Below are 25,638 nucleotides of genomic sequence, written 5' to 3' on the forward strand. Positions count from 1 at the left end.
CTGCACTCTCTCGTCCAGGAAGGTGTGGCGCACTGAACGAGCGACTGTCACACCCTGAAGTCACTGCTAAAAAATCTCACCCATCCGTGCAGTTCATTGATACCGGCCTTTAATCTCAGCACCAGGGAGGCAGAGGCAGAACCTCTGAGTTCCAGGCCAGCCAGGATTACAAAGACCCCGTTTCACACACACAAAAAGAATCTTGCCCATTGAGTAGCTGGATATCTGCTGAGTAGTGTTGTCTGCCAGTGCAGGGCATGCTGGATTGTCTGAGTTGAGAGGGTTAAAAAGAGGCGTTATAACCCGGAACAGAGGAAGCAGGTATCAAGGCACTGAACCGGCATCTGTTTTTACCCAGTCTAATTGCACGTGTGATGAGTGGCTGATGAGTCATTAATTCCAAGCAGACACTGTCCAGCTTGCTCTTAGAGAAGCTTTGGTGGGACAGAAAACTTCCTGTGCCGAGCATCCCTTTATTCCTGTGTGAATAGCCACGTGCTTGGTCTCTCTACACAACCGAATAGGCTGTCGGGGCAAAAAGAGACGGGAGTATTTAGGCAAAAACAAGGCACCCATTTCAGGCATAAATGCCCATTCTTTCATGTTCCTATCATACGTGCCAGGGGCAGGAACATCCTTTCTCTTCCAGCCCTCGTAATCAGTGCTCCCAGCTGGCAGCCTGGCACTGGCGCCTTCATCTCGGTGCCAGTGTGATAAAGGAGTGGTCTGTGGGAGGACAGCTCCACATTAGGCAGAATCTGGTAGAAGAAAAAACAACCACTGATTGATTTCGAGTTTGTCCCCATCACAGACTGCCTGGCCTTTTGACCACGATAGGCTGCTTCTGTGTAATCCCTGATCCGGGGTGGGGGTGGGGGGAAGAGACACGCTTCCAGTCGTTACCTCCTACCCACTTTTTCTTAGTGCTGTCAGCACTCCCCTCTAACCTAGTGCCGATTACTGTTACTGGCCGGTGGTAGCCTGGAGGATGACAACACTCCATTCGTGGTGTGCCAAGCCAGGAGGTCTGCACATGAGCATACAGTGGTTGGCGTCTGCCCTGTGGGTCAAGGTGCAGCTCCAGAGGGTGAGGAGCCTGCACTGAGCTTTCCGGAGTGGCTTGGAAACCCGAGCTCCTCCTCTTAGTCAAACAGATGTCTGTGGATGCCATGGTGCTCAAACTGCTAGATGTGGGCCTGCCATTCTCCCCTCCCCCAAAGTCACACATGAGCATCAGAGACCACAAAGCTCAGGAGACATGGCTACCCTTGAGTTTTGGAAGCTGCTGCTGTAACTCTGGCTTCTCTTCTGCTGTCTAGTGTCTGTAAACTAGCTATTTTAAGGGTTCCTGTAGGACAGGCAGAGCCTTGAGAGAAGAATTGAAGGAAGATCAAGCTTACCCAGGACAGTGTGTATGCTGGTCACCGCCTTCTGCCCTTTCTGAAGCCTGGAAGGACTCTGGGCCATGTGGCATCAGTGGTTCTACCTTTGCCCTTCCTTCCTGCCTTCCCTTTAGAGACCTTCAAATGGGGATTATCTGAGGTGAAGGGGCTCACTGTGAGTCCCTGGCCTGTGAGTAACCACGATGACTGTAGTGGCTGTTCCTGGTTGTCAACTTGACTATATCTGGAATGAACTACAATCCAGAACTGGAAGGCTCACCTGTGATCCTGATCTTGAGGCTGGGAGATACAAGTTTCTGATCTGGATCTTGGCATGGAGATCTTGAGGCAAAGTGGCTATGAATCCCAGGAGACTAAAAAGCAAGGAGCTCTCTGAGTTCAAGGTCATCTGGGACAAAGCAAGTCCCAGATCCAGGCGTGGGGGTACACATCTTTAATCTGGGCCACACCTTCTGCTGGAGGCCTATATAAGGACATTGGAAGGAGGAAGACTCACTCTTCGCCTGCCTGCCATGTGGGACTGAGCCACTGCTAGATCCTTGGACTTCCATTCACAGCTGCTGCTGACCGTTGTTGGGGAGTTGGACTACAGACTGTAAGTCATCAACAAATCCCCTTACTGTATAGAGACTACCCATACGTTCTATGACTCTAGAAAACCCTGACTAATAAGAACCTTGTTCTTTTTTATTTTTTTAAAGATTTATTTATTATATATAAGTACACTGTAGTTGTTTTCAGACACACCAGAAGAGGGAATCAGATCTCATTACAGATGGTTGTGAGCCACCATGTGGTTGCTGGGATTTGAACTCAGGACCTCTGGAAGAACAGTCAGAGCTCTTAACCATTGAGCCATCTCTCCAGCCCGTTTTTAGTTTTTCAAGGTAGGGTTTCTCTGTGAAACCCCCTCTGTCTGGGAACTCGTTCTGTAAGCCAGGCTGGCCTTGAACTCACAGAGGTCCACCTACCTCTGCCTCCTGAGTTCTGGGATTATGGGATTAAGGGGTGCACCATTATGTCTAGTTTCTCCCAGGATATTTTAATCCTTGGTCGGGGGTGCACCAAAGCACTGATGCTCGTGTGTGTGTTTGTTTGTTTGTTTATTTATTTATTTATTTAGACAGAGTCTCACTTTGTCGCCCAGACTGGCCTCAAATTCACTGAGACCCTCTTGCCTCTGCTTCCCAAGTACTGGGATTAAAGACTCACAACACCATGCCTGCCCTGTTAGTTGCAGTTTATTTCAGTGCTGGAGACTGAAGCATAGTGGGGACTGTTTTCCTGAACAGACACAAGACAAGACGTAGGTGGGGGGACTAAGCTGAAGCCAGTCGAGGAAAGAAACTGGCTGGCACCGTCAGCTGCAAACGGGAAGAAAAGCTGGTCTCAGCTTCAGTCCTGTTCCCCACACGTCTGTACCCTTTACTCCCCTTTCTCCAGGCCAGACTCCCTGTCCCTGGGTGCCAGCCTCTGGGCCACTTCAGGGGCGGAGCTTGGCTGCACCCACGTGTGGTGGAGTTAAATACTCAGAGCCCACACCCGCCGGGGCAGAGAAGCAAGAAGCAGCACCATGGCTGGCAAGAAAGTCTGCATCGTAGGCTCCGGCAACTGGTAAGCGGTTCTATGAAGGGCATGGGGGGGGAGGGAAGGTTTCTCCGAGGGCTGAGGGGCTCCCCAAAGGGAGGCTGGATGAGCAGGAAGCAGGCAGAGGATGGGAAATGCGCTCAGGAGCGGGCCGGACTCCGGCTGCTGTCTCCAGTGCTTAGGCGGCGCACAGGACAGACTGTGCCCAACCTCCCGGCTGTGCCTGCTGGGCAGCTGCACCTGCTCGCCAGAGGAAGGTGAGCTAAGTGCTGCCGCCTTCCCTGCCCAAGGAGCTGCCTGTGTAGTGTGGGAAGGCTAGCCCACTTCACCAGCAGCAAAGACTGGGTAGACAGAATCGTCTCTCTATTGCCAGTCGCGGTGGGAGGCACATTTACCATAGGCGATCAGGGTGGGAGCAAGGGGGTGGAGTGACATGAGAGGCGGGGAGGTTAAAAAAAAATCCAACAAACTTTTTGAGGTGCTACCCCCCTCCTCCCTCTCACCCTACTCTACTTTCCCGTGCTTCCTCTCCTGCCAGGGGCTCAGCCATTGCCAAGATCGTGGGTAGTAATGCCAGCCAACTGGCACACTTTGATCCACGGGTGACCATGTGGGTGTTTGAGGAAGACATCGGGGGCAGAAAGTTAACTGAGATCATCAACACGCAACACGAGAATGTGAAATACCTGCCGGGGCACAAGCTGCCCCCTAATGTGGTAAGTTCCAACCGCTGTGAGAAGAGAGCGTGGCAAGGAAGGGGTGTCCCCCGCAGTCAACACTCAAAACTGACTTCGAGATGCCTCCTCCTGAAAGGAGGGCAGGAAGCCACTTTAAATGCCAGCTGGTCTGGTGGAGCAGCAGGTGGACTGCCCTAGGCCTGGAGTACCCCCATGCAGCCCCTAAATTGTTCCTTTGGACTCTTTCTGGAATCTGAATGTATCACCCCTTAGAGGTGCTTAGGTGGGAAAGCGGGGTGTGGGGGAGTTGGTCTCCGTGGCAACCAAAGGCTGGTTCTCAGGCCCCTGGACTCGGGGTCCAACCTCTCGTGCCTGCTCTGAACTCTAATCTCGTTACTCATTCACTGGCTATTAGCACATTTGAAGGCTGATCGTTGGACTTTCGGTCTTTGGTCAAATCCATATGGTGCTCTCCTCACCTAGAAAGGGGGACTAGGGAATAGGCAGGGAGACCGGGGCTGCCGCTGCCAAGTAAAGGCCCCTAAGACACAGTGATGAAATCTTAGTTGGCCTCTTCTCTTGCCAAGCCTAGGCTGCCTTTGGCCGTCTTCACTGACCCATGGCCAAGGGCTAAGAGTGTGGCTGTGTGGAGGAGGCGTGTTCTAGGAAGGCTCAGTGACCCAGGAGAGCTGGGGACAGGGAATACAAGAAGTTAGGATATTTCCAGTTCAGTCTCAAACAGCCTCCCTCCCCTAACACTGGCTTGAAGATATTCCAAAAGGGGTCCGTCCGCCTTGGGACTAGGAGAGGTCTAACAGGCACATGACCTGCTCTCCCCACAGGTGGCTGTCCCAGATGTCGTCCAGGCTGCAACAGGTGCTGACATCCTGGTTTTTGTGGTACCCCATCAGTTCATTGGCAAGATCTGTGACCAGCTCAAGGGCCACTTGAAAGCCAATACTATTGGCATATCTCTTATTAAGGTACCAGGGAAGCCTCGGTGTTTGGGGATGAGGTGCTGCTAACTATTACGGGTTTTGGGGGGTAGATAGAAGAGCACAGAAAAGAATATACAGGAAAGAGGCTGAGAACCCCGGACATGGGAGGGATTGGCTTTGGAGAGAGTAAAGAAAGCAGCTGAGGCTGGAAGTGTGGCTTTAGTGGAAGTGTGGCTTTAGTGGTGGAGAATTTGCCTAGCGTGCACGAGGTCCTGAGTTCAATCCCTAGTACCAGAAAGGGGGGAGGAAGGAGGCAGAGAGTGTTGGGGTGGAGAGAAAGAGAGAGACAGAGAGTGTGTGAGTGTGAGTGTGTGTGTGTGTGTGTGTGTGTGTGTGTGTGTGTGTGGTGCTGGGTCACTTGATGAAGATGAGATAGAGGTAGATGTCTTAGAAAGGAAGTGGCTTGGGATGTCTAGGGGGCTCCTTAGGGGCATACGATGCTTCTAAGAGGTAGGTTGGATAAGAGTGTGGGAGGGAGTCAATGGGATGGGTTGGCCACTGTTACCTGCTGTTCTCACAGCAAGTCAGGGCTAGATGGGATTGGGGCAGGATCTCTAGAGAGGGTACCAGATGGGTCTGAAGGACAGCTTACCTGAGCTCCACCCTCTGCCCTGCCCAGGGGATAGACGAGGGCCCCAATGGACTGAAACTCATCTCTGAAGTGATTGGGGAGAGCCTTGGCATCCCTATGAGCGTGCTGATGGGGGCCAACATTGCCAGTGAGGTGGCTGAAGAGAAGTTCTGTGAGACGACCATTGGTGAGACCCCTGTACACACCGCCCTAGCTGCTGCCCAAGCCCTTAGCTGTCCGATGGGAGGGGAGCCTGGGATATCGGGGGGTGGGGCTGTGAGTCTTGCTTTGGCTGGTGTGAGGGGCAGTTGGGTGGTTGCTTGTGCCATGCACCTGTCACCCCAGCTTCTCAGGAGACTGAAGCAGGAGGGTTTCTTTGAGCCCAGGGTCTGGGTCAGCCTAGGCAACACAGCAAGAGCCCAAGAGACCATCTTAAGGATCAAAATAAGAGGGCTGGAGAGATGGCTCAGCGGTTAAGAGCACCCGACTGCTCTTCCAGAGGTCATGAGTTCAATTCCCAGCAACCACATGGTGGCTCACAACCATCTGTAAAGAGATCTGATGCCCTCTTCTGGTGTATCTGAAGACAGCTACAGTGTACTTATATATAATAAATGAATAAATAAAAAAAATTTAAAAAAAAATTTAAAAAAAAAAAAGGATCAAAATAAGAGGTTGTCCTCAAAGATTACCCCTTCTCTACTTTAGGCTGCAAGGACCCTGCTCAGGGACAGCTCCTGAAGGAGCTGATGCAAACACCCAACTTCCGCATCACCGTGGTACAAGAGGTGGACACAGTGGAGATCTGTGGGGCCTTGAAGGTGAGAGGATACAGCTTTAGAGCGAGGAGAAGCCTGCCAGAGGGCCCAGCTGAGCTCTTCCGGGTGGCTGGAACCAACTCTTGTACTTGGGCAACGTCTCCATTGGTGCACACACAGAAAACCCGTAGAAGTAAGGCCAGAGGGTCCAGTTACTGACTTGTAACTGTTCAGCAGTGGGTCCTTCTTCCACCCCTTAGACCTCCTGTGAGAGGCATAGCCTCGAGTCCCTGTGATGGTCCAATGTGAAGAGATTCCAGGTTAATAGGACACAAGATGTTCAGTGTGTCGATGGCCAGAACTATGGTGGCCGGTGTCTTGAATCCCAGCACTGGGGAGGGGAAGGTGGATCTCTGTAACTTTGTGGCTGGTCAGGGACTACATAGTGAGATACTGTGATACTCTAAAAAGGAGAGGAGGTGTGACTCTTCACAGGGAATGTCAAGGATAAATATGAGATAGAAATTAAGAAAAAGTGCCAAGAGGTGGTGGAGGTGTGCACCCCTTTAATCCCGGCACTTAGAAGGCAGAGGGAGGCAGATCTCTTCAGTTCCAGGTCAGCCAGGGCAGGGAGATGACTCTGTTGGTAAAGTGCTTGTCACACAAGCCTAAAGGCTTGAATTGATCCCCAGAAGCCATGTTGAGGAGCTAGGCTCAGTGGCACACTGGTTATTTCAGCAGTGAGGAAGCAGAGGCATGAGGTTCCTGGACAGACAGTCAAGCTCAACTAGTGAGCTCCAAGCTCGCCGAGAGATGCTATCACAAAAAAAAAAAAAAAAAAAAAAAGTTTTTCTGGGCCTTGTAAAGCGAGCCTTTAATCCCATTACTCAGGAGGCAGAGGCAGGTGGTTCTCTGTGAGTTTGAGGCCAGTCTGGTCTACACAGATTTCTAGGCCAGCTAAAGTAATATGGTGAGACCATCTGGCAAATTAATAATAAGTAAATAATAAGAATAGTGGAGAGTAATTGAGAAAAACCATGTCAGTCACTTCCACACACAGGCACACAGATATCTACGCACGCATGCACGCACACACACGCCCACGAGCATGCAATGCACATACACAGGCGCGCGCACAGGCACCCACACATGCACACGCATGCACACTGACATGGGTTTGGGAAGGCACACAGCACTTGGGGAAGGAGAAAGGGGAAGACTTAGTTTAAGAGGCCACGTCATTGTTCATTGATGGGTGTGTCAAGGCCGATACAGGCAGCACAGGGAGGTGCAGAAGGCTCCAAGTAGAGCCTCTGGAGAGGCAACTTTCTACCCATGTCCTCTACTCCTCAAAGAATATAGTGGCTGTTGGGGCTGGCTTCTGTGACGGGCTTGGCTTCGGTGACAACACCAAGGCGGCAGTGATCCGGCTGGGGCTCATGGAGATGATCGCCTTCGCCAAGCTCTTCTGCAGTGGCTCTGTGTCCTCCGCCACCTTCCTGGAGAGCTGTGGGGTCGCTGACCTCATCACGACCTGCTACGGGGGGCGGAACCGCAAGGTGGCAGAGGCCTTCGCTCGCACCGGAAAGGTAGGCAGGGAGATGCCAAGGTGGAGGAGGGGTGATTTGTAGGGAGGTGGCGGGGCAACCAGACCCTGTCTCAGAAGGCAGGGGCTGGAATGTGGCTCAGCGGTAGAGCACTCCTATACAGAGTCCGCTTGAGGCCCTGGGTTCAACCACAGGGAAGGAGAGATTGGAACGGTTCTACTTCTCCTCCACCCCCTCAAGACCCCACCTCCCACCCGACCTTCCTGCCCACGTAGCGCCCCCTCCCACTTCCCTTCTCGTGGCACCCTCTTCACACAGTCCATTGAGCAGCTGGAGAAAGAGATGCTGAACGGGCAGAAGCTACAGGGGCCCCAGACAGCCCGGGAGCTGCACAGCATCCTCCAACACAAGGGCCTCGTGGACAAGTGAGTGTTCGCCAAAGCCCTTGGGGGAGGAGTCCCAGGGTGGTTGCCGCCCCTCTCCACGTGTGCGATGGACAGAGAGCTTGGAGCGTCTGGGGTGCCGACTATGTTCAGCCAGTTCACCCTCACTCTAGCGGTCTTTCCACTAGCTGCCTGGCCCCTTTGGCTCTTTCCTCCCTGTCCCCTGCCCGCCCTTGGACGTTGGAGTTCCAGGACAGGAAACCTCACCTGACTGTTCTACCTCTTCCTACATTCCCTTAAAATCACCATTTCTGTCCCCTACCCCTGTCCTGGGTGCTGAGGATGGGCTCTGCTTCAGGGTCCTCCTTCCCAGGTAGCACAGGATCAAAAGAGCAGCTCATGGCTTTGGATGCAGGGACTAGCCACGCGGGGGAAGACAAGAAATAGCTGGCGTAGTACACCAGCATATAAACCACATCCTTGCTACCGTATCATACTGGACTCATTTTATAACCAATGACACTGAGGTCCGGAGAGTTAAATGGGTTACTCATCAAAAACCAGGAAGGATTTAAAGCCTGAGTCAGACGGGCAAGTGCAGTATGCTAAGATGAGGGTGGGTGGCAACCTGACCCTAAATTCCAGGGCTGGGAATTCAGAGTCCCGGTGGGTAGCAACTGAGAGCTGGCCTAGGGAAGTGGTGAGTTAGCCTTGAGTCTGGACCGAGGTGGGCATGGGTGTTGAGGGTGGACCGAGGGTAGGGACATGAGCTGAGGCTCCTTCTCTCTCTAGGTTTCCCTTGTTCACCGCGGTGTACAAAGTGTGCTATGAGGGCCAGCCAGTGGGTGAGTTCATCTGCTGCCTGCAGAACCACCCAGAGCACATGTGAATTCGGCCAGAGCCCAAGACAGACAGCGCCTTTGCCCCAAGGGAGACAAGCAGAAGCGTGTGACACCACCAGTCTCCAGGACTTCCCATCCAGCAGAGTCCTCTCTGAAGGACCCTGGGGACAGGAGGCTGTGGGGCTCGGCCACATACCTGGAGATTGCTGTGGAACCTGCGGCCTCTCGCAGAACCACACCACGCTTCCTCCACGTCCTCTGGGAGGTGTGGAACCAAGCCCCAATGCTGCCTGCTCTAGGGGTGCAGTTGGGGGAAGGGAAGGCGCCAAGTCAAGGGTTGCTGGTTACTGCCTCACACACACTGGGAATCTGTCCCGTTAAGTGACTGAAGAAGTTCTTTAGCCACAGGAAAGATGAGGCAAGGGCTGCCAAGGGAAGGGTCTGGACGCCTGAGCTGATGCAGACCCCAGAGACCCTTTTGGCCGACCTCTGCTAGGCCCCACGCAGCATCAATGATCTCACTGTTTGCTAACAAAATACAAAGCTCTCAAACAACTCCCTTCTAACTTCTCCTAGCAACATTTGCCACCTCAGAAGCCTCTGCTTCCCCTTCCTCCAGGCTACTCTGGCACAAGAGAGCTCCACACTGGCATTTCTGGCCCCGGGGCCTCCATTCTTCCCAGAGACTTCCTGGTCCCTAGAGCTTTGCCAGGACCTCCCCACCCTGTGTGACCTTTCCGAGCTCTCCCTTGCTGCACCCAGCTGCCAGCACCCTCTTTGGGGAGCAGGAACTCAATCTGCTGACAGAGCTACACTTCTTCATAGCAGGCTCAGATGGCTCAGGCTCCCCTGACCTTCTGATTTGTCCACCTCCCTAGTCAGGAGCTCTGGCTATGAGAAGCGCCAGCCAGCCCCTCCAACTGCTGACGCCTTTAAAAAAGGCATCCGAACCCCATATCTTTCTTCTCAGGGTTGTCCCCATCACTGACTTCATGTCTAACAGAATGTAGGATTCATAGCTTATCTTCCACAGCTCCTTCAACCCGTATTCTTGACTCTACCCTTTCCTCTTGCCCAAGCCAGTGTGTCTTTCCGCTGTTTTCAAACAGCCAGAGCGCTACCAAGTATCTGTATAGGCTTGGAGCCAAGGAGCAGCTCAAGGTTCAGCAGGTTTCCACAATGGTTGGTGGGCCTTGAAAGGCCAAAGCCAGCTGCCCTTGGGACAAGGTCCTCATGAGACCATAAGCACAGCACACATCAGGAGCTGGGGAACTCGAGGGAAGAAACAATTGAAAAGAGCCTGCCCTGGGGTGAGGGAAAGCAGCAGGGGGATGGGAGTATGCCTTGTACTGGCCCCTTTCCAAGGTTTGGTGGCAGCAGGAGAATGTCACAGATCAGCAGCCTGGAGCCCTAGCTATAAATAGTCTCCGGGAGCTGAGAGGTTTCTCCCTCCACCAGGGGTCTCCATTTCGCGTGTGGCAGCAACTGGCACACGGTGTCTCTGGCCAGCTTGCTATTAAACTAACACATCGGAGTGCCAGGCCCCTCTCCGCTCCTAGCCTTTAAGAATTCAGTCTTATCAATGAAGGTCAGAGCCATTGGGAAAGGTGAAGTGGGGGAGCCCTGTCATCGATCCCAACTGGGTCGGAACCCTCCCACGCATGACTCAATTCAGAGCTGTTTCCCAGGAGGCTGGGGCGGGATGCAGACAGATTCCAACACCTTAACCTATGTTTGCTCAGTCAACTGTGAATCTGAGGCCTTCTGTCAGGCCACTTGTCTACCCAATAAAGTGTGTTTTTTCCAGAAACTGGAAGAGTTGTAGTTTATGTGGCAGCACGTGGGGTCATGTATCACTGCATGCATGTTTTACTCAATGTAAGACAAGAAGTGGAAAAAAAGATCATCCCTATTTAATAGCAGCCACAACTCGGGCATCAATCAGCATTGGCGTCCAATTTGCTCCCTCCTTTTCTCCCTCTCCCCTCTTGTGCCTCGTATCCCCTCCTCCACCCAAGCTGTCAGCCAGTCTTCTCAGCGTTTCTTAGAGGCTCTGTCACATCGCTTGCCTACGAGGAGGTCGCGCACAAGACAGAAACATTAGTGAGTCAAACATGCCCCCCTCTTCCCCACCTCAACCCCCATTCTGTGGCCTCACTTGTTAGTGCTGGTCCAGTCCCTACCTGAAGTCGGCCACCTCCAGATCACCCTGTAAAGGGCCACTTCAGGCGCTAGGGGGCGCGCGGCCCAAAGCTGGAGGATCCCGAGGATCTACCTAGCTACAGTTTACGCAACTGATCGTAGACTGCGGATTGGCTGATTTTGAGCTAAAAATTTTCCGGTTTTCCAAGGAGCGCATTTGCTGGAGCAGAACCACAACCCCCAGAATTCAATGGGCCTTTCCGAGAGGAAGACTAGACTGAGCGTGCGTAAGAGGGAGGCGGAAATCGGAAGTTCAAGGCTGGCTCTCTCCTTAGTGGGCGAGTTTTCGCAGGGGTGTTGGGTCGGTCACCAGTGTCTGAGGCGCACCGTGTTGGTGTCTGCCTTTCTCTGTTGCGGTCGCGCGACTCTGACTGAGCAGGAATCGCTCTGACGAGGCCGAGTTGCAGTCTGCAGGTAGGCCGCGGGCCGGGCGGCCAGACTCCCCTGTTTCCCCTCTCCCTCGCCCGCTCAGCTGCTCTGCGCACCGCACCGCGCACCTCCGCTCCGTGCTCCGCCTCCTTGCTCCGTGCCCCTCCGTTCCCCTGTCCACCGCACTGCACTCCCCTGCTCCGCGCATCGCGCGCCTGTTTCCTTGAGAGCGCGCGGTTCCGGGACCGTGCGCTGTGCTAGCTCCTGCCGGGTCCCAGGCTGTCATGACCTTGACCTCCCTTCTAAATAAGACCGCCCCAACCCCACAGCCTTCCGCCAGCTCCTCACGGTCCCTTACAGCCGCTTCTCTGCGGTCCTCGCCACCTTCTGTGATCTAACAGGGTATGGGGTTCATAGCTTACCTTTATAGGCTCCGTTAGTCAGAAGTTGTGACAGCAGCTCAGCTCGGGTGACTTATTAGGGGTGTGTGTGTGTGTGTGTGTGTGTGTGTGTTTGATTCACTGGGCAGTGTTCAGATCGAACCCAGTCTATCACGAGGGGCTCAGAATTTTCCAGAAGCGTGAGCCTTGAGCTTCTCTCAACATTTAGAGGGCAGAAAATCGAAGAGTCATATAAACTCTTACAAACCATACCCTGTGGCATTTATCACGATTAATCCCATGTTTTTCTGAAACCCGCAGTCCATTCCTAACTGTTTTTGTGAAGGATGCCCGGCAGATGAAAACTTGCCAATCTCAAGAGTTCCATTTATTTCCAGAATTGATCCTTGTACCTGGGCTTCTAATTTCAGGATTTTATTGTTGCTGTTGTTTACATGTTTGCCTTTTGAGGCTATCCTGGATGTGCTTCTGTTTGTTTCACTATCCCCCCCACCCCCACCCCTTTTTTGGATAGGGTCTCATGTAGCTCATACTGGCTTGAGATTTATTAAATGGCTTAGGACGATTTTGAACTTAGGATTCGGAATCCTGAGTGCTGGGATTTCCAGCATATGCTCCGTTTAATGCAGTTCTGGGGTTTGTGCCTGCCACACTAACATCCCACTTTAAATCATACTCAGATCTTCTCCATCAGTGAACAAGAGGAACTAAACTTTCACCGGAGTGAAGTGACCCCACACTCTGCAGGGAGGACATTACATGCACACACACCCCCCTGCCACACACACACAAACACACATCCTCAAGTCTATCTTCAGGTCCTGACCTGAGGGTAGAATTTGACTACTGTAATCAGCAGTCTTATTAAATAAAATATGATTCTGAGGCTGGAGGGATGGCTCAGCAGTTAAGAGCACTAGCTGTTCTTCCAGAGGACCCGGGTTTGATTCCCAGCACAGTCTGAGTGGGCTGGTCACCTTTTAAGCACAAATAAGGAGAGCCCGTGTCAGCTCTGATGGCGTCGTATGCACCGGTTTCCTGCCTTCTGCACCTCAGGTGTAGTCATTTTGAGTCAGAGCTCTGAAACGGCCATGCTTAACCCTTGTAAGAGCAGCCACAGGGGTCACCAGCATAGGGTGCATCGATGAGGTGAAGGTGAGAATAAGGAAGGGGTCTCTGGAAGGGTGGGGCCTGTCCTGCAGACCAACTCCGACCTGTCTTTGTAGGGAAAGACATGCCGTCTGCCAAGCAGCTAGCCGACATTGGCTACAAGACCTTCTCTGCCTCGATGATGCTCCTCACTGTGTACGGGGGCTACCTCTGCAGCGTACGAGCCTACCATTACCTCCAGCTGCGCAGTGCCAGGCGCCAGGCCGCGGAAGAGCAGAAGACCTCAGGAGTCCTGTAGAGCTCAGCTCTTCCTTTGGCGCAGCCGACGCATGAGGCATGAGGCATGAAACGGGAAAAGACCTCCCGGAATGCCATCCGTGGCGAGAACTAGGCCACGATGCCTTTCAAACCTGCCGTGGTTTCTGTGGTACTGCTGGCTTGTGTCATTTTGATGATTTATGGAGGCCATCAAAGTAAATGGGAACGTGAGGGTGAGGTTCAATACAGAGATTAAATATTTTGCTTTGTTTGTGTTTAGTGTTTCTATGTACCCAAAGAGTGTATGGATCATAGAGGTGGGGACCTTGAGTTCTCTAAAGCCTGGTCTCTGTCTTATTTTGTTTGTTCAAGACAGGGTCTCTTTATGTGGCCCTAGCTGTCCTGGGACTCTATAAAAAAGACTAGGCTAGCTTGAACTAAGAGATTCTCTTGCCTGTACCTCCCACGTGTTGGAATTAAAGGCCTGCGCCATCATGTCTAGCAATACCTTTCTTGTTGCTGTGAAGACACCAAGACACCTCTGAAGTCACCTCAGAGAAGGGTTTATTTGGGGTATATAGTCTCAGAGGGGTCCACGACCACCATGGTAGGAAGCGTGGCAGCAGGCCGGCAGCCATGGCCCTGGAGAAGCTGAGGACTTACATCTGGTCCATAGGCATAAGGCAAGAGCTATCTGGGAATGGCTGGTTTATGAAACCTCAAAACCATCCCCCTGGGGACACACCCCTTCTGACAAGGTCACATTCTCAACTCTTCCCAAACTGTTCTACCATTTGGAGACCAAATATCAAATTGATGAGCCTATGCGGGCCATTCTGGGGTTTCTGGGCCTTAGTGTTCATCACCGTGAATCTAGACACCGAGTTTTAGCAGTAGTATCATAGGGGAAATCTGCTTTTGCGTATTTGCCTAACAGTTTTGGTCAGAGGACACGGGAACCTTGTGCGTACTGTACATAAGCATGCACTCTACTGCTGAGACACACCTCCAGCCTCTGTCCTAGCATTTATGTTACAGAAGACCCTTGAAAACTCCCTGTGCAAGGGACCATGTCTGACGGACTAGTACGTCTAAGGAACGGGGTGCTCTGGTCAGCACGGCCATTCATGTACCTCTGGCTCAGCGAAGACAGATGTGGAAGGGGGCTAGCTCACAAAGGAAGGGTTGCTGGCTATCATGTAAGACAGTTCATTTGAAGCCAGCAGCAGAAGGGTGGATTTTGAACCCTGCTGCTTAGAGCGTAGTGAGTCTGCACGTAGCTCTAACAGAGAAGGACAGATGATTCAGAAGGTGGCTCAGTGGGAGCTGATCGCCAAACCTGACGACCTGAATTTGATCCTGGACACCTGCATGATGGACAGAGCATGGTCTGTGTGACCCCACCAAATAAATGTTAAAAAAAAATATGTTCAAGTAAAGCCTCAGCCATACTTAGTTTTTCTGAGTCCGAGTCTCTTGCCTTGACCTTGCAGTGACCCTTCTGCCTCTGCTCCTTGGGAGTGGAGAGTACAGTTGCATTTTTATTATTTTCTACATTACAAACCCATACCTAACAAAGACGTGAGAGCACTTGGCTCTGGCAGAGGACCCAGGTTCACTTCCCAGCACCCACTGGCGATAATGAACCATCGGTGATCCAGACTTAAAAGATAGGACTCCCTCTTCTGGCCATCCTGGGCACTGCACGCACATGGTGCGGATATACGTGCAGGAAAAACACCCGTACACATAAAAATCTTAAAAAGTTTAATTAGCTGGGCAGTGCTAGCACATGCCCTTATTCATAGTACTAAGGAGGCAGAGGCAGAGGCAGAGGTTCTGAGTTCAAGACCAGCCTGGACTACAGAGTGAGTTCCAGGGCAGCCAGGGCTACACAGAAACCTTGTCCCTAGAAACAAAACTACTTTTTAAAAAGATTTGTTTAATGTATGAGTGCCCTATCTGCATGTACACCCACATGCAGGAAGAAGGCATTGGATCTCATTATAGATGGCTGTAGCCGCTAGGAATTGAACTCAGGACCTCTGGAAGAGCAGTCAGTGCTCTTAACCACTGAGCCATCTCTCCAGCCCAACCTTTTCTTTTTAAAGTTTTTTTTTTTTTTTAATTTGATGTCAATTGGTTTATGGGTCTATACATTGCAGTGCCCAGCCCATTGGAGAGAAGCAGGTAAAACCAGTTAGAGTACAAACATACAGTTTGTTCATTTCTGAATCGTGACACTTGGCAGGTATGATGGATGGCACCTGTCTTTAGTTCCAGCACTAAAGGAGGCAAAGGGGCTGGGGGGTGTGGTCTCTGAGAGTTCCAGGCCAGCCTGGAACAACCCTGTCTCAGAAGCAAAAAAAAAAAAGGTAACAGAGTGAAGTAGGGCTGTCTACTAGAAGCAGCAGGAAGTAGTATTCAAACACCAACTGGCTGCTCTCAGACTGGCCATCCCAAAGAATGAAAGATCTAGGCTTTTCAATAGATAGATAGATAGATAGATAGATAGATAGATAGATTAAAGTATGTCCATGTTTCTATCTCTATGAAAGATGTGATGAAATTTTAGAAAAGACTATGTAATGTGACATAGAAGATATTTAATTTTTTTTTGGAGCCCCCTACCCCCGATATTTAATTTCTAACTTAGAAAAATATGTCAAATGTCAGCAAGATGGCTCAGTGGGTAAAAGTGTTTGCCTCCACCAAGATGACAACCTAAGTTTGATTCCTGGGACTCACATGGTGGAAAGAGAGAACAAGCTCTTGAAAGTCATTCTCTGGTTGCCACACACGGAGGTGCACGCTTTTAATCTCAGCTCTCAGGAGGCAGAGGCAGGCAGGTTTCCCATGTAGAACAGAGTCCCAGTGCTACACAGAGGCCCTAAGTCAAACAAAAGTATCCTGAAAATATATGTGAAAAATAAACCAGCAGATGGAATATTTAAAAATATATTTACCCTGGGTCAGCATCAAAAACATCTTTAATTTCGGTATTACTTTTGTCAAGATTTAAAGTGTAGGTGAGGGGCTGGAGAGATGGCTCAGTGGTTAAGAGCACTGGCTGCTCTTCCAGTAACCACGTGGTAGCTCACAACCATCTGTAATGGGATCTGATGCCCTCTTCTGGTGTATCTGAAGACAGCGACAGTGCACTCATAGACATAAGATAAAATAAAAATTTAAAGTGTAGGTGAGTGTGACCATGGTGTTCGAGCCTTTAACCCCAGCACTTGAAGCAGAAGCAGGCAGGTCTCTGAATTTGAAGCCAATCTAGTCTACATAGAGAGTTCCAGGGAAGCCATGACTAAGTGAGACTGTGTCTCAAACTACGGGGTTTTTTATTTTGTTTTCCTAATAAAAATGACAGTCACTGGCATAGTAGCACTTACCTCTAATCCCAGAATTTAGGATGCAGAAGTTAGGATTGAGTTTGAGGCCAGCCTGGTCTACAGTGGAAGTTTCAGGCTAGCCAAAGCTACATGCCGAGACCCTGTCTCAAAATAAGTAAAAAATTAGGGACTGGATAAATGGCTCAGCAGTTTAAGAGCACTGGCTGCTCTTGCAGATGACCTGGTTTCAATCCTAGCACCATGGCCACTGAGCTATCTCTCTAGTACCTTAAATGAAGCTTAAAATAATGGGAAAAAAAAAAACAAACCCAGAAATAGAATCCTGTAGAGAAGAAAAGGAATGGAATTATGTAGGAGTGTAGGCAAGTTCTAGCTTAATGCATTCTCAGATATACTGAGACAAGCATCCAGAAACAGACAAGCTTCCAAGAAAGAAACATAAAAGCCAGAATTGGAAACTGAGAAAGATGACTTAACATGGCTCCTGGGGGGTGGGTGGGGAGGAGGCCTTTGGTTTGAATTCAATAGACAACGGGGGGGGGGGGGGAGGCTGAAGAGAGGCTCAGTGGTTAGAAGCACTGGCTGCTCTTCTAGAGAACCTGGGTTTGGTTCCCAGCACCCACATGGAGGCTTACAACTGTCTGTAACTCCAGTTCCAGGGGATCTGACATCACATTCTGTCATGTACAGAATATACAACATGCTCGCAGGCAAAAACATACATACATACATACATACATACAAACAAAAAAGATACTGATCTCAGATTATCTGGTCTTCGCCACCAACAGACTCTGAACGGCTCAGAGGAGAGGGTAAAGATGCCAGCTGCTCATGCCTGGTGCCCTGAGTTCAATCCTCAGGCCCCACATGAACGTGGGAGGCCACAAGTGGACTCTACAAAGTTGCCCTTCGAGGTCTGCATGTCATGTTTATGTGTGCACACACACGGTAATGATAAATACCCGGACCTAGAATATGTAATGCGTCCTTTCCTGAGTTAAAACTGATAACTCGGGCTGCTGGGGTGGTTCAACAGGAATAAACTCACTGTGCATGCCCGATGACTCGCATCCGAGCTCTGGAGCCCATGGTGGAAGGAAGGAACCGAGTCCTAGAAGTCGTCCTGATTTCTACACTGATTTGTACATTCACTTGTACATACAATAAGTAAACAGCTTTAAAAGACAGTCCAGTAACAGGGAAAGGGCTGGGGCCAGGGAAGAAAGGCGGTTCTAACAGGCTCGTGTTTGAGTCCATGGTACTTGGCTCTGCTGTTCAGAGCCATCATGGAAGGGAACATGGGGTACAGTGATGATTCTGCTATCACAGTAGCCAGGAAACAAGGATGAAAGAGAGGGACAAAATACACCCTTCAAAGGCACACACCCAGTCCAGCCCCTGTTCTCACCACACACACACCCGACCCAAATTATAAAGTTAAAAAACACAGTTCTGTGTCTGCTGTAGACGTCTTACTATGAACCCCTGGATGGACTGGCCCGAGACTCAGGGCTCTGCCCGCCTCTACCTTCTGAGTGCTGGAGCAAAGATGTAGGCCACTGCATCTGGCTTTCAGAAGTCTTGAGTTCCTTTATGGATGGATGAGAGGAATCCCTTTCTAAGCAGTCAAAGAACCAAACCCAGCTTCTTGAGCATGTCGTTACCGTGTGGTAGGAGCTACACCTTAGCTACTGTTTTTGGTTGTTGGACTACTTGGTTGCATCTACTGTGAGATTACAACTTCCATGCCAGTCAATCCAGACTGCAATTAAACAAGTTCCTGAAGGTAAGATTTATGTATCCTTGACTTTCAAAAGCACTGTCACTCGTGTTTCACACTGATAGTCAACATGGCTGGTTGAAGAACTAAAGACTGTCTTAGCCTTTCTGATTAGCTCCGACAAAATGACTATGTAGAACTTCATTTCTCCATACCCAGTCTTGTCTTTATATTTTTAACTGTGTGTGTGTGTGTGTGTGTGTGTGTGTGTGTGTGTGTGTGTACATATGCACATGTACCCAGGAGTGTCAGACACTGGAGCTGGAATTAGATGTTTGTGGGCCCCCGTGGGGGCTGGGAAGAGACTCGATGGGTTCTCTGAAGGAGTAGTACATCTGTCCAGTTCTGCTCCATTTCCTTTATTATGACAACATCTCTGTAACTCAGGCTGACCCCAAACTCATGTTTCAGCCTCTCAAGTGTTTGGGTTACAGGCATTAAATCACACACAACTTTCAACTTTTACTTCATTGCCACACTAACACCTCCACGAGCACACCCTCTAGAAATGTTTTTATAATCTAAATGATCACTAAGCAGAAAATCGCTCTGGAATATAGTTACCACATGAGAAAAATAAGAACTACATAGACATGGTGGGCTCATTTACGACATGTTCAAACATGATGTAGTAAGTTCTGTGATAACAGATGAGAGAACAGGCACCCTGACAAACCTTGGCTTCCCAGCAAACTCTTTTACTCTGGTCCATGACTGTTTGCTGAGCTATTAAGCTGCTGTGGCCATGTCTTAGGGTCACCATTGCTGGGACAAAAACACCACAAACTAAGGCAACTTGGGGAAGAATGGGTTTATTCAGCTTACACTTCCACTGCATTGTCCATCACAGAAGCAAGTCTGGGCAGGAACTCACATAGGGCAGGGACCTGGAGGCAGGAGCTCATGCAGAGGTCATGGAGGGTGCTGCCCTTGGCTTGCTCCCCATGGCTTGCTCTGCTTCCTCATAAACCCCAGGACCAACAGTTCAGGGATGGCCCCATACCCACAATGGGCTGCCTGCCCCCAGTCAATCATCAGTTAAGAAAATGCTCTATATAGGCTTGCCCACTGGCCAATCTAGGGGAGTTTTCTCATCTGAGGGTCCCTCTTTTCAAAGTGACTATAACTTGTGTCAAGTTGATATAAAACCTGCTAGCACACCAATTAAATATGTCTACATTAAAACCCTGTATCAGGGCTAGAGACCAGAGCTGGGTCCTCTGCAAGAACTCTCCAGCCCATGGAAAACTTCCTAATCATGGAGCATGTCTATGACCTCAGCACTGAGGAGGCTCAGGCAGCCAAAGCTGCAGCAGGGATAGTTACTAAAGAGACAGACAGTAGAGGGTTGAAACACTTTAATCACAGAAGAATAAACAATAGTATAAAATCATTAACAGCACAACCAGTGGTTGCTGTTCTCCGAATCTCAGCTCACCCTCCCCTCCCCTCCCCTCCCCGCGTACCATTGAATAAGCAGCAGGGCGTCAGTGGCTGTCCCTGACACTGTTGGGTGGCAGGAAGGGGGCATGTGGCTACAGTGATCCTGGTGTCTATCCAGAGTGTTCCATCAGGTGAAAATTACTTCCTCCTCCAAAAGAACAGTCTCCAAGTGCTGGAGCCAAGTGGCCGCACCACTGACTTCCATGGACCAGGAACTGAAGAGTCTCAAGAGCCACGGAAAGAGGACACAGCTGGTTGGGAGACAGCTTAACTCAAGATACAGCGAACGCTGGACCGGAGGTGATTCAGAAGTGACCAGACACTGACTAGTAATCCAGCCTTGTGCCCAACCTAGTGGATGACGCTCATCCACATGCATGATGCACATGTACAGACGCACAGACACACAGACAAAGAGCCAGTGATGTCACTGAAGGACCAGGGCATTAAATACAAAATGGCAGAGTTTCTTTAAAACACAAAAACATTTGTTTCTCAGATTCTCCTCAGTGCCTGGCGGTCCCTCTAGTCACAGGAGTGTATACGTGGGGAGGCCCCAAAGTGTAGGTTGCCAGCGGCTTTACAAGTCCCCTGCTCCTCAGCCAAGTGGCTGCCTCCCATGCGGCCGTTCATGCAGTTGGCACCGTTGCTGGAACTGCTGCCAGAGAGGTTGTTCGTGTGTGTGGTCTCATCTTCCTCTGAGCTGCTTTCTACATCACTGCGGTCATCCTTAGACACCTGAGTGGGACAGAACGAAGCACAGCAAACATGATACTTTCCCATAGTCACAGAAGCCCAGGAGAGCCCACTCTCTTGCCTGTCTGGGTTCAGGTGACAGCTGTCACTGGCTTCCCCAGGCCACTGTAAAGCCAGGAATGGGCCGGCAGTGTGGAGCCTTCCCAATCCTACTGACCCGGTGGCTTTGCCCTTTGTTTTGTATTTCAAATGAGAGGTGTGGATTAGGGCAGCATTTCCAATGAGTCACCTGCATATGAGAGTGCTTCAAATTCTGTTTCTCTGTATTGGGCCATAAAAGGAAAGAAAACTCAGTGACGTGTGTGTGTGTGTGTGTGTGTGTGTGTGTGTGTGTGTGTGTGTGTGTGTGTGTGTGTGTGTGTGGTGTGACCCCTGTAACATACAAACAGTGACAGACGCATGTTATTTAAAGAGCATTTAGTAGGAAGGAACATGGCCCCTGCTGCTGCTGTTATAAAGGAAGGGCGGTTGGTTTAGATGGTGTGTGACTGCAGTTGACTCTCAACTCAGAGAAATGTCTAGGGAATTCCCAGAGGGCATGATGTCTCCAGAGTGACGTAAGGACAGGTTCAAAGGCAAACCACATTACAGACTAGACTTAATTTGGGGACGGAATCTGGTCACCTCAGCTCCAGTCAACAACAGTCACGTAGGTTAGGTGAGTGAACACATTCTAAGACAGATGGGACAGGAAGTACAGCTGGAGGGAGAGCCGTTCAGACAGGTGCTTCTCAACACCAGAAGCACAGAAGTGCACTTACATGCAGAGGATGGGACTGTCCAGCTGCCACCAGGCATAGAAAAGAGGAAGGAGGTGAGAAAAGAGCAGAGGGTACAGAGCCGGGGCTAATCCCTCCTGGGTAGGTCACCTAGTCAGGAGAGAAACGCAGGGAGGAAGAGAGATGTCCAGTAGCTGCAAGATGCCCAGGCACACATACAAGTTCTGAAACCAATTACAGCCATCAAGAACAATGACAAGAGAATAAATACCCAGGCTACACCCATTGTGCGTGCGGTCTGGAGAGACCATCCCACTTGGGACTCTGCACAACTGACAGCTTTCTGGCTTGATCCAGTGTGACTGCTTTAGAACTTGCAAATTTCAATTATGTTCTAGATTAAATGGCCCCTCTCGGGGATGGAACTAGCTAGACAGAACGCATGAGACCCCGGGCTCAGCTTTCCACACTGTCTTAAAAGACAGGGCTATCTTTGTGACTTTTGCACTAAAACATATAACACTTCAGTGTTTATTGAAGACTCTGGCTTCAACCAGTGAGTGAGGCAGATGTTTAGAGACCAATCCTGTGTAAAGCTGCCTTCGCTTAACTAGAGACTTTTACATCATTCCTAGACAGCCCAACCCTCTGGCTTTCCAGTTTGCATCTGCAGCTCCACATCAACGGCCACCCTTTTGTTTTTTGCCAAGTATTCCAGGATGGCCTCAGACTTGTCAGGCAGCAAAGGACAACCTGCACTTGTGATTTTCCGGCTCCATCTCCCTAGCACAGGGGTAACAGGCATACGTAGGCCACCGTGCTGGTTCTGTATCAAACTCAGCATTCCCTCGGCATTACATCATGGTGACCGAGCTGCACCCTAGCCTACTTGTGTAGCTGAGGCTCCCAGGCTGGGCAGACGTCTGCAGAGTCAGAGCCATGTTTCTGCATGGTCCAAAGAAAGTAGGCTGCTTCCTCCTTACCTTGCCCCGGACCAAGGCTTTAAAAGCAGTTCGTGCGATTAGGTAGGACCAGATGACATGCAACATCTGTAGGATCAGGAGGAGGCCATTGAAGAGCCACCAGGAAGGAAAGGGCCCAATAATCTCCCAGCTCTCAAAGAGGGTTGTGTTCAGAATCCTAGAAGAAGGAGACAACAGTCAAACTGTAGAGTCAAGTGAGGCAGACGAGAAGAGACGACGGCCAGGACCCGGATCCTCTGTCCTCCTCCTGCACACTCTCTCTGTTGCAGTGACAGGGATAGTTCTTCCATAGGGAATGAAAGAGAAAAGGAAGACACCGACGGTGTTTTTTACCTTCTGAGACAAGAGGAAGAGATGGAGTCTTAGGAAGTGACGGGGTATCTTACTGTCAATCACTTCACAGTCAGGGTGGCAGTAGGCCTGTATCCTGGGAATGGTTTTGAGGCTCAGGTACAGAGGACAGTGGGTAACTGATTTGCTGATACAAAGCAAGAAATTCTAAGAGCATTGACTTTAGTCAAGGTCAAGATTGTAGAAGGGACATGCATGCACATGTCTGTGCTGGTCAGGATGAGGAAGAGGGCAGAGGAGGGGTGCGGGCTCACTGGAGACACTGCATACAGCAGCCGAGGTCCTGCAGAGTCCAGAGCACATGGGTCTCAGTGTTCGACTGGCAAGAGGAGACTGGAAAACCTAGGCTGGCAGAGGTACTGTCAATACCTGCCACAGCTCACAGCCTTGAGACTTACCACAAAGGGAAGATCCCTAGACGAGTAACCATAAAAGCTGCACCAAAGATCACAAAGAGGGTGTTACAGAGCCGCTCCTGTCTGGCGTAATTGGCCAGCTTGGCAGCCTAGACAAAGATAAAAATGAGTTGGGGACAAAGTCAGTCTTCACATGTCAAGAAAAGGAGATAGGAATCCCGACCATCAGGATGGGCTCTTACTTCTAGCAAGGAGTCGGCGGAGTCATGCAGACACAAGATGATGGCTCCCACTCGCACCATGTTGTTGATGTAGGAGAAACTGATGAGCGTGACGGCGATCAAATGATGCATAAACATCATCAGGAAGTCCTGGGGAGGGAGGGAGGGCAGCAAAGGACAGGCTGTGCAAACCAACCAGCTGCTGTCCCCAGAGTCTTAACCTGTGCACCCCTCAGTGCCTAAGAGCAAGCACCTCAACTGTTTGTCAGCTCTAGCTCCACAGCACCCTCTTCTGGCCGCTGCGGGCCCTGAACTCAACACAGGACACACACAACTGGAGTTAACTCCAGAGAACGGCTGATTAGCTGCAATTCATCAGCTTGGTTGCTGTCTTGTTTTTCTTTTTCTTTTTCTTTTTTTTTTTGGTTCTTTTTTTCCGGAGCTGGGGACCGAACCCAGGGCCTTGCGCTTCCTAGGCAAGCGCTCTACCACTGAGCTAAATCCCCAACCCCAGTCTTGTTTTTCGAGACAGGGTTCTCTGTATGGCTCTGGCTGTCCTGGAATCCACTCTGCAGGTGGCCTCGAGCTCAGAGATTCGCCTGTCTGGAGATTAAGGTGCTGTGCCTCTACCCACCAAGAATTCATCTTACTGCAAATAGTTAAGGCTTTGAGGTTTAAGTCTGTCTTTCTTGAGTTCATAGGCCAAACTGACCCTGAGGCACTCTGCAACAGTTGTTACACGATTCGGTGTAGAAGTGAAGTGTCCACAGGCTCTTTGCCCACTGGTGGCACTATCTTGGGAGGCTGTGGAACTTTAGGGATGGCAGGGCCCAGCTGGAGGTAGGTGAGAGGGGGCCGTCATCTGAAGGCTACACTGGCTGGCTGAGGGCTCCTAGGGCACTTTCTCTGCCCCCTGTTTCAGTGATGTACTTGGCTTCCACTACACCTATTACCATGAACTCAGCTACCCCTGCACCTTCCCTGCATGACGGAAGGAAACTCGAAGCTGTGAGCCAAAATGAACTTTTCATCTTTAAATTGTTTCTGTCAAATATAGTTTTATAAAATATAAGTCATATGGAACTATCATTGTGGACAGTCAACTCACTTTTCTGAATCTTAAAGATTCAGATGTGAGTATACTGTGGCTGTCTACAGACACACCAGAAGAGGGTATCGGATCCCATTACAGATGGTTGTGAGCCACCATGTGGTTGCAGGGAATTGAACTCAGGATCTCTAGAAGAGCAGTCGGTGTTCTTAACCTCTGAGCCATCTCTCCAGCCTGATTTTTTTTTTTTTCGGAGCTGGGGACCGAACCCAGGGCCTTGCGCTTCCTAGGTAAGCGCTCTACCACTGAGCTAAATCCCCAGCCCCTGTGAATTTTTTTTTTTTTTCTTTTCTTTTCTTTTTTTCAGAGCTGGGGACTGAACCCAGGGCCTTGGGCTTGCTAGGCAAGCGCTCTACCACTGAACTAAATCCCCAACCCCTCCAGCCTGAATCTTAATTTTCTAAAATTAGGTTTTCCCCGAACCAGGCCTTGGTGCCCCAAGTTCTGACTGACTCCCTGAGCTTTGGTGTAAAGGACCACTAGAGCGAAGAAGGACGGAGCATGCATATTGGCCGCCTGGCTGCTCCGCCGCTGCCCTGACCACCTCATACATGCTCCACCATTAGCCACGTCAAGCTAATGACAGTGATGTCACACCCACTTTCTGTCAATGAGGGAGAGAGTGTCATGACGGTAGTGGCAGAACTGTTAGAAAGCAGCTGAGGGGTTGATGTCCTTACCTTTCTTTTAACATCTATAAACTGAGAGAACACGAGGGACCAGTAGAAGGCCAGCTGTGTGAGATAGTAGTAATAGAGCTCTCTTGAGAGTGGCTGGAAGAGAAAGGAGCAGTTGGTCAGCGGAGCCTTCCCAGTCCCTTTCTTCTTCACTGTTTCCCAAGACACCAAGACTGGATTGGTGTAAGACATCAGCCTTTTCCCTTTGCACCTTTGTAAACTCCTCTCCATTCTCATCTTTTAGAGATGAGGTAAGGCTAACACAGCCCATACCACACCCTGACTACTGTGTCTGGAATTAGGGGCAGAGTGGCCTTAGGCCTTCTTTTCTTCCACAACTTTTCACTTCCCTGACACTTTCAAAGTAGAGACTAATCAAGATGCCCCATGAGGATTCTAATAGCTCCCAATGTACAATGACTGAATCCGAGTCAGCAAGGACCTATTAGCACCAGAAAACTGCGTTTCCTCCCAGTACAGCAGGGCCATGCAGAAGTGGGACCTGAACAAAAAGCTCACTGGTGTTTCTGCTCTACGCCCTGGATATAGATGCCTTGAATCTGTGCCTCAAAGGACTGTCAGGGAACACTGCTGGCGTTACCTGTCCTAGACTGATATGCACTGTCACCCACCTTACCTTACACAAATACAAAGTCTTGAAACGACTGAGATCCTACCTGATATGGATAGTTGTACCAGCACTGTCGGGTATCCCAGAGCCAAGGCATCTAAGAAAAAAACAGAATCTAGGTTGGCCTCCAATCTCCAACATT

General features: G+C 50.3%; 3 protein-coding genes and 1 long non-coding RNA gene across 10 annotated transcripts in view; 2 read left to right on the top strand and 2 right to left on the bottom strand.

Annotated features, from left to right (window-relative positions):
- Positions 1-92: 92 nt before the first annotated feature.
- LOC148004980 (uncharacterized) lies at positions 93-1,805 on the bottom strand. 2 transcript variants are annotated; one of them, XR_015626024.1, is made up of 2 exons: positions 1,663-1,805; positions 93-758 (listed from the first exon to the last, which is right to left on the bottom strand). It is a non-coding gene; the product is annotated as an uncharacterized LOC148004980 (long non-coding RNA). The 2 variants fall into 2 exon arrangements; XR_015626023.1 differs by lacking the exon at positions 1,663-1,805 and adding an exon at positions 1,401-1,662.
- Positions 1,806-2,955: 1,150 nt separating this feature from the next.
- Positions 2,956-10,576, top strand: Gpd1 (glycerol-3-phosphate dehydrogenase 1). Of its 2 annotated transcripts, NM_022215.2 has the most exons (8): positions 2,965-3,017; positions 3,529-3,706; positions 4,510-4,650; positions 5,285-5,423; positions 5,945-6,057; positions 7,350-7,583; positions 7,860-7,966; positions 8,717-10,576. In NM_022215.2, the coding sequence occupies exons 1-8, from the start codon at positions 2,977-2,979 to the stop codon at positions 8,811-8,813; spliced, it is 1,050 nt and encodes a 349-aa protein (NP_071551.2). In that variant the 5' UTR covers positions 2,965-2,976; the 3' UTR covers positions 8,814-10,576. The 2 variants fall into 2 exon arrangements, with proteins under 2 accessions (XP_087415012.1, NP_071551.2); XM_087558886.1 differs by lacking the exons at positions 7,350-7,583; positions 7,860-7,966; positions 8,717-10,576 and having other exon boundaries at positions 2,956-3,017; positions 5,285-5,688; positions 5,911-5,987.
- A 695-nt stretch (positions 10,577-11,271) lies between these two features.
- Cox14 (cytochrome c oxidase assembly factor COX14) lies at positions 11,272-13,611 on the top strand. 2 transcript variants are annotated; one of them, NM_001377081.1, is made up of 2 exons: positions 11,272-11,382; positions 12,965-13,368. In NM_001377081.1, exon 2 carries the CDS (start codon positions 12,973-12,975, stop codon positions 13,144-13,146), a length of 174 nt encoding a protein of 57 aa, NP_001364010.1. In that variant the 5' UTR covers positions 11,272-11,382; positions 12,965-12,972; the 3' UTR covers positions 13,147-13,368. The 2 variants fall into 2 exon arrangements, with proteins under 2 accessions (NP_001364010.1, XP_087415152.1); XM_087559026.1 differs by lacking the exon at positions 11,272-11,382 and adding an exon at positions 11,668-11,739 and having other exon boundaries at positions 12,965-13,611.
- A 4,980-nt stretch (positions 13,612-18,591) lies between these two features.
- Positions 18,592-25,638, bottom strand: part of Cers5 (ceramide synthase 5) — a 38,351-nt gene continuing 31,304 nt past the window's right edge. For 2 of the 4 annotated variants that reach the window (NM_001439989.1, NM_001108993.2), the window contains 7 exon segments: positions 18,592-20,429; positions 21,209-21,316; positions 22,150-22,306; positions 22,899-23,005; positions 23,099-23,227; positions 24,869-24,961; positions 25,543-25,593. In NM_001439989.1, the coding sequence (NP_001426918.1) occupies positions 20,217-20,429; positions 21,209-21,316; positions 22,150-22,306; positions 22,899-23,005; positions 23,099-23,227; positions 24,869-24,961; positions 25,543-25,593 (858 nt within the window). In that variant the 3' untranslated portion in view covers positions 18,592-20,216. 4 annotated transcript variants of the gene reach the window in all.

Source organism: Rattus norvegicus, chromosome 7, assembly GCF_021556685.1.
Source record: "Rattus norvegicus strain SHRSP/BbbUtx chromosome 7, alternate assembly SHRSP_T2T, whole genome shotgun sequence".
NCBI lineage: Eukaryota > Metazoa > Chordata > Mammalia > Rodentia > Muridae > Rattus > Rattus norvegicus.

Coding starts and splice junctions, on each gene's coding strand:
- Gpd1 (NM_022215.2), top strand. CDS start 2,977: ATGGCTGGCAAGAAAGTCTGCATCGTAGGCTCCGGCAACTG. Junction 3,018..3,528: donor ATCGTAGGCTCCGGCAACTG/GTAAGCGGTTCT, acceptor CTCTCCTGCCAG/GGGCTCAGCCATTGCCAAGA. Junction 4,651..5,284: donor TTGGCATATCTCTTATTAAG/GTACCAGGGAAG, acceptor TGCCCTGCCCAG/GGGATAGACGAGGGCCCCAA.
- Cox14 (NM_001377081.1), top strand. CDS start 12,973: ATGCCGTCTGCCAAGCAGCTAGCCGACATTGGCTACAAGACCTTCTCT.